The 12,718-nt window shown below is 40.0% G+C and overlaps 1 protein-coding gene and 1 long non-coding RNA gene across 3 annotated transcripts in view; one reads left to right on the top strand and one right to left on the bottom strand.

Moving 5' to 3' along the window:
* The window catches only part of LOC144651359 (uncharacterized), a 112,332-nt gene extending 99,635 nt beyond the window's left edge, over nt 1-12,697 (top strand). The window contains exon 2 of the long non-coding RNA XR_013570306.1: nt 12,487-12,697. This is a non-coding gene — a long non-coding RNA (uncharacterized LOC144651359). The remainder of the gene's footprint in view (nt 1-12,486) is intronic.
* Nucleotides 1-12,718, bottom strand: part of LOC144651172 (CCR4-NOT transcription complex subunit 1-like) — a 48,503-nt gene that overhangs the window by 10,392 nt on the left and 25,393 nt on the right. For both annotated transcript variants that reach the window (XM_078511061.1, XM_078511062.1), the window contains exons 30-43: nt 12,342-12,392; nt 12,016-12,153; nt 11,303-11,359; nt 10,560-10,647; nt 10,239-10,390; nt 9,686-9,826; nt 8,529-8,684; nt 7,809-7,949; nt 2,991-3,095; nt 2,548-2,700; nt 1,566-1,751; nt 1,250-1,398; nt 755-863; nt 253-348 (exon numbers count right to left, since the gene is read on the bottom strand). In XM_078511061.1, the coding sequence (XP_078367187.1) occupies nt 253-348; nt 755-863; nt 1,250-1,398; nt 1,566-1,751; nt 2,548-2,700; nt 2,991-3,095; nt 7,809-7,949; nt 8,529-8,684; nt 9,686-9,826; nt 10,239-10,390; nt 10,560-10,647; nt 11,303-11,359; nt 12,016-12,153; nt 12,342-12,392 (1,722 nt within the window). The remainder of the gene's footprint in view (nt 1-252; nt 349-754; nt 864-1,249; nt 1,399-1,565; nt 1,752-2,547; nt 2,701-2,990; nt 3,096-7,808; nt 7,950-8,528; nt 8,685-9,685; nt 9,827-10,238; nt 10,391-10,559; nt 10,648-11,302; nt 11,360-12,015; nt 12,154-12,341; nt 12,393-12,718) is intronic.

Genomic DNA, 12,718 nt, shown 5'->3' with positions numbered 1-12,718 from the left:
TTTTATTGAACACTCCTAAAGAGGTTTTTCAGTGAACAATACATGAAGTTGAATAAAATGTAAAATTTAAAATGTGTACACTGATTTGCACAAAAGCAGAGCTCGACTATTCTCGTAGCACGTGATAAAGCAGCCATTGTTTTTTTGATACAAGCAGGGGATGCTGTCTTGATTTAATACCAATTTCTTTTTACTAACTTTAAAAGTATTGTATGACAGACAGTTAGAAGAATCGACATTTTGAGCTCTTACCTCTGTAACATGTGGACTGTGCTTCTCGTCTGTCACATACTTAGCAAGCTGGATAGCAAAGTGAAGTGCCTGGAGATTGTGCCCGTTATCTATACACTGGAAAAGAAAAAAAAATTGTTCTAAGACACTCAGTCTTTCTAATCTAACTTTTATTCAATCTTAGCCCCCCACTATGAGCGTCTGTTTTCTATTTCAGTAGACAATCATTTTGACATTTTCTCCTATATAAAGAAGTTTTGTCCTGCCGCTACAACGAAGCAAATAAGATTAAGAACGGGAGTTTCTGACCTCGTTATACTGCAGATAAGAACAAAGGGAATCCGCAAAGATAGGAGATGGGGGAGGAGTACCCAAGGAAAATGGGGCACAAATGTATAAAATCAACGACGAGTCATGAATCTTTCTCTTCATTCTTTTGGTGTCTACGTTTACCCTGGGATATTGGAAAACCACAATTAAAAGCTAAGGATTGCTTTCCCTGGCGAAACGCAAAGTAGCGCACCTGTACAAGGTGAAGATCAAACTCCCTCATGTTGAGCAAATGGCTGCGTATCAGAATGTCAATAGCGTCTACGTTAAACTTCAGCTCAGGAGGACAATCACACACGAACCTGAAAATAGATTAAGACATTTTAGTGACAACAAATAAAATGGTGTCCAAAATCAAAGGGGCAAAGGTTTCATAATATTAGGTTTGATGGCGACTGGTGCTTAGTTCAAACAGCTTTTTCGGCGCTTGTCATCATTATATGTTTTCCGCCGCTTGCTATCGGTCGCGTATTTTCCCGCGCACTTAACATTGGTCACGTGTTTTCTCGAGTTTGCCACCGGTTAAGTGTTTTCCCGCGCTTGCGTTGATCACCTGTTTAAGCCGCGTTTAACTGTTAACGCGTTTTGTGCTTTTTGTTCTTATTGGTCAACCACGTTTTATGAGGATGGATACAGGTTGACGAAATGATCAAAAGTACTTTAATATCACTCGTATCTTGTTACTTACTTGGTCACGTGTCTAGCTGTCCACATCGGTCCGTATCCCCTCGGGTCCTGAAGTCCTCTTAGAACTATCAGGTGACAATCACGATATCTTAAAGACAGCTCTGCATCACTTGCTAATGGGCCAACACCTTCTAGAAGTCCTTCAACAGCCTAGAAAAGAAATACACCAAAATCACCAAAATTATAAATACAAGTATATAAAGGAACGGACGGACGAAAGAATGAACGACTCACATTAAAACGAGATAGCAAAAAAAAGACGAGGACATAACCTGATAACGTCTGAATCAACATTTACAAATGCGTCTTCCACTGACCTTGTGTAAAAGCCTCAGGGCAGCCATGTTGTCTCTTGATATGCGCGCCTGCACTACAGCGTCCAGCAGACTGTGTATTGTGACGACATGTTGATTGGTAGGAGGGGCGATGATAGCGTGAAGATGTTGCTCAATCTCTGCAGCGCACTTGCTAAGGATCTGCACCACTTCCTCTGGCATGAAGGCCTGTATTGAAAGATAAAAACGGAATGTATACCTCAAATAGCTAGTATGGCTCTTAGACTTGGACGTAATTTCCGAGTGGGTTCAGACTTCTTTTTGTAACACTTGATACTAAACACTGCTAAAAGCTGACATTTTCGAAACTACACACCACAAAACCAAAGTTTGTGCAGAAAACTTCCAGTAAGGGAGTTCCGAAATTACCTTACCATTCTACCTGCTTTCGAAGACTACAGAAATAAAGCAGGAATGAATATTCCGTCGCCTGGTTAGCTTAATTGGTAGAGCGTCGGTCTGCTGTGCGGGAGGTCGTGGGTTCGAACCCCAGACCGGACCAACACTCAGGGTCTTAAAATAACTGAGTAGAATGTGCTGCCTTTGTAATAACATCTGCAAATGGTTAGACATTCTAGTCTTCTCGGAAATGGACGATACACCGTAGGTCCCGTCTCCTGTATCTTCAGTCTTCTAACAGGGGACGTTAAAGAACCCACACACTATTCGCAAAGAGTAGGGCACGAAGCTCCCGGTGTTGTGGTCTGGTGTGTAAAGCGCATTTGAACGTATGTAAAATGCGCTATATAAATGCATTATAATTATCATTCTCATTCTTTAGTTTCAAACATTTTCTCGTAATCACGACATCGAAGTAAGATACCTAAGGTGAGCAAGGATTTTTTGCGTGGTTTCTCTGCAATTTATTAGTTGTATGATCACAACCTGACTGAACTTTCCGAGAACACTCACAGGAATTAAACGTTATTCGACAACACAAGAAAAATCAAGGTTGTTAACTCACCTCCGCATTGCCAGGTATTCCATGTTCATACTGGACTGGTTTTGGCAGGGGTGGGGTGGTGATAGCTTCACCAGCAGCTGGGGGCTGGAATCCAGGTATGCTGCGGGCAAACTCTTCATAAACAGCTGTCTGACTGGCATTCACACCACCAACCTGGATTAACATCACCAGTTAGAAAACACTTGGTACTAAATGTTCTCGTAAGAACAACATAATTCAGCTTTTAGCAAACACGACTACGCTTATTGAAAGCGAATTAAGTTATTACTGTCTTGGGTTATGACGGTCTCAATCAATGAGACTTATTCTTTGAGCCTTAGTGGTACTTAATGCTGTTGTTGATTAGATTTTGTCTAATTTTACGCAGAAAATAAAGTAAACTGACATGAAACATTAATAAAATTTCATCAAGTAATCTGTAGCGAAAAAGTCTAGAAACCCACCTTGAGTCGGATCTGTTCAGGCATGCGCTCTGCTTGGTATGTCAACACCACTGGATCACAGTACCGCCGTCCCTCACTGCGTGCATGGCGACGGACATCAAATTCCTAAAGAGAAAACATAAACAATTCAAACAAACATCACTGGCTGTTACTGCTGTTTGATACCTTATATACCTTAAGACTTTTGGACTCCGCCATCTTGGATGTGACGACGATAGCTTGTTTGTCTGTTTCTTTGTTTTTGTGTGTTTTTTTTTTAATAATTAAGTTCAGGACGGCAATGCCCATAAAAATTTTAGGACGGAAAGAAGTTGCTGACTTGCAATGAAGGCAAACATGCCGTGTCGCCACTGACTTCTTTAAAGGTCAAATGCAACGAAATTGGAAATTTTTTTCTTTTGTCCGCAAACCTGTCGTTTATGAAGGTACTAATGATAATAAACTCTCAGAAATGGTTTTTGTGCGAATTGTGGCGCTTAGGAGATAAAAATCCGACGATTTCCGAAGACTTCACGAAAACGAACCAAAAATGGCCGCGCGTGGAATGGAATCGAATAGAGGTATTTGTGACGTCAGGTGTGGCGAGCAAATTTTCACTTGTTTTGAGCGATCCTTGCAAATCCTTGGGTTTGTTCGATGGATTTCCAGAGTTTATGAAACAGCCGTTAGTTGAAACCGATGAAGACTTTGATTCAAGCCTTCGAAAAGTCTAAATACAGCCATATCAGTTCGAACTAACGGCATCTGGCAAGGATTAAATCGATTTCTGGAGTGTTTAATTCCGACTCTGCGAGTGAACAAGATGGCGTTTAATCCGGCAACATCTAGATGCACCAACAACGAAGGAATATGCCACATATATTGGTGAGCCTAATAAATATAATGGAAACGGCTTTCAAAGAATTTGAAATAAATAAATAGTTGAATCTTAAGTTGAAGTATTGTCTTGCTTTTGTTCGAAAGGATTGCAATGTGGAATTATTTGTACACTGTTTAATTGTAGCATTGGGACGTTCCATTTTTTATCCGCACCCCCCCTAAGGATGACAGGAATCCGCACCCTCAATTTTTTGTCGGTGCCCTTTGAAAAATGAAATCCGAAGGGTTGATTGTTTGTCGGCACCTTTGAAAAAAATTTCCGAACGGTCCAAATTTTGTCGGCTTCTTTGAAGAAAAAATCCGAACCCCCCTTAGCAAAAACCCGCCATCCTTAGGGGGGTGCGGATAAAAAATGGAATGTCCCATTGCCCGAGCTGAGCTGAGTGTGTTTTCTAAAATAACACACCTTGAAGAATCGATTAAACCTTTAGAAGCTTTAAACTCATTCCCCTCAGCCAAATAATTTATTTTCAAAGATTGAAATTAAATACCGTGACTGCGTGGCCTTTTAGCTTCAATCAGAATTATGCCTGGTATTAATATTGCTCTTTATTTGCCGAATTATTAACCTAGGTGATTATCTTGTAATCTGGCCCTTATATTTTTCAGTTGATTTTACTGATGATTCTCTGAAAAGGGAATTGTCTTAAGTAGATGGGGTGTAGGTCGAAGATAACAATTTCAACAGTAATTTATGGCAACTTGCATTTCTTAAGACCCAGGTTATAAGATCTAACTTGTGTGCTGACACAGGACCTGACACTGGGACATGTAGCAGGGAAAATTTACACCTAGTTTTGTGTTTCAATGACCTTGCTTACACATCCTTGTATGTACAAATTATCATGAGATTTGTCAAAGCTGCATTATTATAAAATATGCTAGGAAGAAGGGATGGCAAGTGGTGAGAGTCCTTGCCTCCCACCAATTGTCCTGAGTTCGATTTCCTGATTTGGCATCATATGTGGGTCGAGTTTGTTGTTCGTTCTTGGCCTTGCTCTGAGGGTTCTTCTCTGGGTTCTCCAGTTTTTCCCCTCCACAAAAATCAACACTTCCAAATTCCATTTCGATTTGGAAATTATACACTGCCCCACAAGCTTCTAGCTTTAATTCTCTCCATGTCTAAATAAAGGTTTATTTATTTTTATATAAAGTTGTTCATGCAATTTGTCATTTTATGTCAGCTTCTTTGTTTTGTACATTTATTGGTACTATTAACGGGTAATATGTTCTTTTGTTATGGTTGGATGGGGTCGGACATCAATGCATAGCCCCTTTGTCAACATCCATCTTTGGACATGGTAAACAAGTACAAACAACACAGATCCAAATCAAGCAATCACAGCCCACTAGCATGACCTTCTGATTTTGTGCGCTAGTTTGCATGAAACCAACACCAGTATCCGTCACTTAAAACAGCACATTTTAAGACGATGTCGAAAGACAATGTTAACAAATGGATGCAGAGAGATGGCTATGCAAGTTCACTGAAATATGCATGTGTAAGAAGCTGATAACAGTTTCTAGTACTTACCAGCCTATTACATGATGGGTCAGTACTAATTATTTGTCAGTTAATGCTGCAATTATTTTATCAACCAAATGTACCATCTGATCATTGCCGAACAAGTTGTGGTCATTTTTAGTTTGTCACTGGTAACCATAGCAACAGTAAAATCTATCAAAAATTACCCTTAATTTTCACTTTAAGTGCTTATAGCTTAAAAACGAGCAAAATGATAAGCAGCTAGATGACAATCAAACTAAGTGCAGTGATTTTCCAAGACCCCCAAAGAAGACATTATATCCTCTGCATGCACTGCTTGTAATTTATCACCTTATCTCAGACCAAGGGATGAATACAAACAGTAGGTGCTTCAAAAAACTATTTCCAAGTTTACAAAGAAATTGATAATCTTAAAAATACCCAATTTCAGAATGGCTAAAAACAATACTCTTTCACCTTGAGGAAAGGGGGGGGGGGGCGGGGGTACTCTTTATATTTTTGAGTAGGGGTGTGCTGGTGGGACTCTGTAACCGTACCCTGTATTCCAGACCATTTTCAGCTTATTTTGCAGTACCCTATCGTAGTATGCTAGACTACACACAGAAAATCCCTACCCTACCCCAAACTATTGTATCACTATTCCATCTTAAACTCATCTGCTTGAAAAACACACAGCAGCACACATGCATTTTCCTATCAAGCTCATATATGGGAGTATTAGGCTTGCTTACAAGTCGAGCTCACAGAGCGCGAAGCCCGAGAGCTCAAGAGCGGAGCGCGAGAGCTCCGCACCGGGTTCGCACCGGGGTCTACTTCCACCAAGCCAGAATCGAGCGAACGACTTTTGGAAAGTCTATGGGAGTATGGGAGTACCCCCAGCAAGTGGGGAGGGGGTCTTGGGCACCAAAAATACCCATATAGATTTTTAAAGGGAGTATGCCTAAAGCTGTTACTGAGGAATTTGTAAAAGGTCAACAGATTTGGGGCAGACAAAATTATGAAAAGTTTATTTCAGAAATAAATTGTCATGACACACCTACAATCTGGTTGTAGATTCTCCTGAGCCAGTATGACTTACAATGCAAATATGACTTATAATGAGTGCTATGCAATGCAACAGTCATTGTACTGGACTGATATGGGGTTAATGCAGATCTGAACAACAAATGAATCAGGTAAATTGGCCTTTACAAGTGAACAAACTCATCATATACATGTAGTTTACATGAAAAATATAAACCTTTTCTTGGGCACCAACAATGTTCAGTCGGGGGTATTTTCGTTGAACATTATATTTAGCATTCATAATAATTTCAAATATAAACAAACATTGAAAAGAGTGTTTCATTGTACACAATACTGTAAATTAAAAGCATTATTTTCCTTCAATGTCTGCATGTATAATTTAGCTTTTTAGACGATCGAAGCAATATAGGGAATATCATTTTTAAGTAAAAAGAAACATAAACATAAAAAGTCTGCAAAAGTTCCTTCCTGTAATAAAAAATATATTTTTAATACCAGCCTCGCGATTCACAATATTTCACGCAAACAGTAAAGTTATAGTTTTGGTAGAAGTTTATGAAGCGACTAGCGTCAGGTTAAGGAAGTAGTGTGTGAATCTAAGTTCAATATAATACAAGAAAGTACAACTTTGGGGTTCCCAGACAATGGGTAAGTTTATTAGCGACTTTACCTTCGAATTCTGCATTTCGTCGCAAACGATTTCGCATTAGTCCTGGATTAACGGCTTTCTTTCCAAGTTGGTAATAAGAGGAGAAGCGCCAGGTCTCATTCGAAGTTTCTAGGGCTGGAACACGGACCAAAGTGCAAGATTCTGCTGGAAGCTTTCTGAGAAAAACATGTCGGATGATATTGTATTTGCTGAGCAAAGCCAGCGTGCATTTGGCATACATATCCTCTCTTTTTCGTCGATCTCAACCATTCCTTGCATCGCTCCTCGTCTTTAAGAAGATATTTCGAATGGTCATCCGGCTTTATCGGGATTTTAAATGCCAAAAGGTGCAGCAGACCTGGTGGAGACACACTTGGAACAGCACTTTGCTGCATCTTCGCGCGTCGAAGCTCGCCACATGTGACGTCACAAAATCCATTTCCGACAATTTTCCGAAGCTTTTCCGAACCGTTCCGTTTGTGAAGCGAAGATAAAAGGCTGTCTTTAACATCGAATATCTCAGCGACGTTTTAACCAAATCGTTTAAAACTTTAGATTATGATTATTCACAGTATTTCCTTTCATTTAAAGTCAAAATGAGTCTTAAATAAAATTTCATCAAATTTCGTTGCATTTGACCTTTAACAGTTATCTCCTATGATTTCTAACGCGCACAGACATATAATTATAACGAACTTAGAAACAGGCTCCTTTCCAGCGCAGAATACCACGTTTCTATAAATCAAGACAAGCTTACTGTTGTAAGTCGTTTGTCCATCTCTGGTAAGGCCTTTTCCACGGCTGTTTTCTGAATGAACGCGCACGCTAGTTCTGTGTTATCCTCACTGATGACCGATGCAGCTTGCTCAATCATGTCTTTCTGCTGCTGGTTTGCACCCTGAAGTAAAACATTAACAATGAGCGACGAGTAGGTAACAGGGAGCGGTCTCCTACGTAACGAGGAAGACACTTAGACCATGTAGCCTTACTTCTCAGTCACATTTGCTTGGTGAACATAACTCTAGCTTGAGTCGAAATTTTATGATTCTTCTTTACTGTAATGTTAGTTTACAGTGTATAGTTTTATCGCTTGCCTTACATTTTTTCTGTTCAGAAATTGACTTTGGGCTATGGCACCTCAAAGAGGGGTGGAGGGGGGAATGTGGGTGCAAATAGAGACGAAAAGTCTTATTAAAACAATAAAGTGTTACGGTATGCGTTTCTGCATACTTGTCCAGTTTTTTTAGCCACAGAAATTAACTAATAGTCACAAAACAATGGATAGACTGCAAAAAGCTAGCTGCCCTCTTTTCCTCCAATCCAATGCGCAGGCGAAAACTTACTGCTTATAGTCGCTTTTCCCGTCACTTTACTTTACTTTCGCGCCACAGTAAAATTAAGAAAACAACTTGACTGGTCACAGTTTAAACATTGAAGTACAATCAAAACATCATAATTCAGTCTAAGTTTTTCTCACCCTGAGAGCAGCTAGGAAGTTGGATCTGAGATTGTTGTTGATGCTGATAAGAAGTGGCTCTCTACACGTGATCAGTGCCATGCCTGCTGTCATGAAGCGCACCATGTGGTGAGCAGCTGCCCTCATACGGGACTCTTCTGGGTCCAGGGCAAAGTCCTACAACATGAAAAACCAATAAAGTGCGTCTTTACAATTAGAGCGGTTTTCACTTGAGTGTCGAAAGTGAATTGCGTTTGCTTTGGTTTTGCATTACTACGCTTAGTGATTGGCTTAAAAATCTCGCGCCACTTTCTCAGCCAATCAGAACTAAAACCAAAACCAATCGTGACTCGCTCGCGCACGTTTTCCCGCGCTTCGCGCCAGCTACATGTATTTGGTTCGAGTTTTGATTGGTTCACTGGATTGTCTGTGTCTTTTGTGATTGGCCAGAGTAATTACTTTGGTTTTGGTTTTACGACACTCAATTGAAAACTGCTCTAAGAACCAGATACTCCAACTACTACCCCCCAACTACGTTAGCGCCACATTAAATGACACCTTTCACCAAACAGTTTTCAACGGCTGACCTTAAATGTGACCGAAAGAAGAAAGCAATACACCACTTTCATAATATAATGGCGGCCAATTTATTTATTCTTTTATATGTATGTTAATTAGCCCTACTGGCCTCGTTTTAGAGTAAAAATTCTTTTGAATTTTTCACATGCTGACGAGGCCAGTAGGGCTAATTAACATACATATAAAAGAATAAATAAATTGGCCGCCATTATGAAAGTGGTGTATTCATTGCTACAATTGATTCAGTCACTTTTAAAATCCTTTGAAGATAAAATTAATTGTTAAAGCCTGTACTTTTAGACAAAACACACCAAAAAATGCAACAGGTATTCGTCAGGGAATCAATGTATGTGTTTCTCAAATGCAAGCCTATAAAACCGGGAGCATCCTGAAAATAGAATCTCCCTGATTTTCTTATGGCTTGTGTAGCAATTGATAGCCTCCTTGACTTTCCGACTAAAAAATCCTGATTGCCAAGTGTAGAAAACAAATTACTTTATTTGTTTTCTACAAGCGTTGAAAACAAATTACTTCCCGCTATTGTCTGCATTTAGTGAAAGATGCAATAGAGACGTAGACTCTTGTAGTTGAAAACGCACCTTTTTCACAATCATCTCCGCTGTAGTGAGGCAAATCTTAATGGATCTCTCGACCACTGGATGAACAAGTTCTTGCACGGCTCTCTCAATAGCTGGACGCACAAACTGCTTCAGATGAGGGTGTTGCTGGAACAGTGGGATCTACAGAGAAACAGAATTTAACGTTTACAAACAAATCGTCGTTCGTTCATTCATTCGTTATTTTTTTGCGTTCGCTCGTTCGTTCGCCTGTTTGTTTGTATACATCATTGGCGAAAAGAGCTTGTGTGACCAGGTTTGATCACTCTAGGAATCGGTGAAATACAAACACGTGAACAAGTATGCATTTTGAACAAAAAATGGTTTTAATATTTTACTTTGCATTTTTCCTTCTAGGAACAACGTAAAAGATAAATGGCTACATGAAATATGGAGAGACCCACCACTGCGCTTTTGTTTAGCTCAAGCATTTTTCAATTCTCGCTCTAAAATCACAGGAGAAAAATTAGGCACTACTCACAATCTGGCTATTGCAGTTCCTACTTTCACCATTTAAAAGCCCATGAAGACATACCTGGGCGTTGATTTGAATGTGAGGCGCAAGTCCAGCCAGAGAAGCCACATTGATTTCTTGATATGAATACTGAGGGGGTGGAGGTGCCACGGGTGGTTGTCCTTGTTGGGCTGATCCTGTGGGGGTAGGGGTGGAGCTGCTGCTGACTGCAGCTGAAGGAAAGCAAAGTGATGAACTCATTAGCATCTTAGAGCACATTTTTGCAAGCTCGTTTGCTTGTATTCGTTTGAGATTTGTGCATTTGCCGACTTTTGCACTAACTAACACATGGACAAGTTTATTTTTATTAAAGGCTAATAATTACATGACTTTGACACTTACGTTGTTTGTCTTTCTCTGGTGAAGACAATTGATGAGGAATATGCTTGAGTTTTTCTGGATCCTTCAGCAGCTCGGATGCTTTTATTTCCTTGAAAAATCATAATAAATGTCAAAAAACTCTTAACTAATGAATTGCACAGAGACTGCCACTCGTAGAGATGGTCTTATAGCTAAGTGCCCAGCACCCTAAAGCAGTGGTTACTTGCTCTCGTATTGATTTAGTATATTTGTATTCTCAGCAAACAATGATAATAATGATAATGATAATGAATTTATATAGCGCATTTTTCATATATATATGTTCAAATGCGCTGTACACATACTGTAATTTACTACACAAGGCCAGACCACAACACCGGGAGCTTCGTGCCCTACTCTTTGCGAATAGTGTGTGGGTTCTTTAACGTCCCCTGTGATAAGACTGAAGATACAGGAGACGGGACCTACGGTTTATCGTCCTTTTCCGAGAAGACTAGAATGTCTAACCATTTGCAGATGTAATTACAAAGGCAGCACAATCTCCTCAGTTATTTTAAGACCCTGAGTGTTGGTCCGGTCTGGGGTTCGAACCCACGACCTCCCGCACAGCAGTCCGGCGCTCTACCAACTGAGCTAACCAGTTCTTGTACTGTCTGTTTAGATGTCAGAGATTAAAGCCTTCCCTTGCATAAAATGCCTGCTTATATTGCTGTTAATATGCAAAACAAGAGCAAATAAAGAAAGATAAATATAATGGATCTTACCTTCATCTCAAGTGACAATGTATTGCACAGGACTTCAACTTCAAACTTAAGATTCAACTGCAATAAAAAGGTTGTACAAAAATTAAATTAAGATTTACAGTTATGCTGTTGATAAAGTACTTAAAAGTACTAAATGATGTAACACAAAATTGCCAAGGAACAAATTTCAGGTTTAACAACAAAGCTGTTATCAAGGCCAAATAAGCCTCGAAAAATGAACACGAATCTGAAGATGAAAACAAAGTTAACGTTAACAGGAAATTGAATACGAAGATGAGGTTAAATATGAAAACGTAAATAAAGACGAAGAGTAAGACAGAAACAAATGTAAAAATAAATGTTATAATATGGAGATGAAGAATACAATAACGAAAGACACATGAGTAACCTGAAGATGTCCACTTCATCATCATTTATCTGCCAAGTGCTTCAGAATCAAACATACAAAAAAACTTAAAAAGATAGGCCGAGGAGACCTCCAAGAAACCACAAGGCGTATGGGGGAGGGGGAGGCCACCTCGGGTTAGCAATAAGTTTGTAATTTCGCTGTGAATGTGCAGCTAGGCCAATTTCAGACTCATTTTATTAGAAACTTAATCATTTTTTTTTTTAAAGAAGAGAAGCTACTCGAACCAGTGATCGATTCTGGTAGAGAAATCCAAATTTTAGGACCCTGGAAAAGTATTATAAACTGCTTTAGATTTGTAAATTACCTTCAAGTCGGGTACTTGATGTAGTTCAACTAACACAGCCATGATGGCCATCACCCAGGGGTTGGGTGGCTTGAACACTTTACTCTTGGCAGAAGATTCTATGACTTTGGCAACAAATGGAACAACATACAGCATTTCCTGCAAAGAAGTGAAATAAAAAGCAAGTCGTTATAAGTACTTATTAAAAACAAAAACAAATCCCAATCTCTGACAGTAAATTAAAAGCTCCTAAAATAGCTCCAATCAGTTCCTGGCAGTGAAGTGTGTCCCGAGTTTATGGCGTTACTTATGTAATCAGTTTGGAACTTAAATGCTCAACGACATACCTGCTGCCCTTTGAAGTAAGCTTCAATAATCAGTGACTTCACATCAAGATCCTGTAAAATAATAAAGAAGCTTTCAAGACTATAGGTAAAGTGTGTCTCCAAGCCATGAGGCCCATACAGCCGGAGCTTATCCCGGTTTCCGTAGCATTAAGCGACTAGGAGTATTGCTACTCCCCCCTGGATGGCATGCTAGTCCATCGCAGGGTTACCCCCCAGCAGTAAATTCGCCGGTACCCATTTATACACCTGGGTGGAGAGAGGCACTGTGAGAGTAAAGTGTCTTGCCCAAGAACACAACGCAGCGCCCCGGCCAGGCCTCGAACCCGGGCCGTTCGACTTGGAGTCGAGCGCGCTAACCATTAGGCCACCGCGCCTCC

This window comes from Oculina patagonica, chromosome 4 (genome assembly GCF_052425735.1).
Source record: "Oculina patagonica isolate OP01 chromosome 4, crgOcupat, whole genome shotgun sequence".
In the NCBI taxonomy this organism is placed as follows: domain Eukaryota; kingdom Metazoa; phylum Cnidaria; class Anthozoa; order Scleractinia; family Oculinidae; genus Oculina; species Oculina patagonica.
This window is presented reverse-complemented; position numbering and strand designations above follow the sequence as displayed.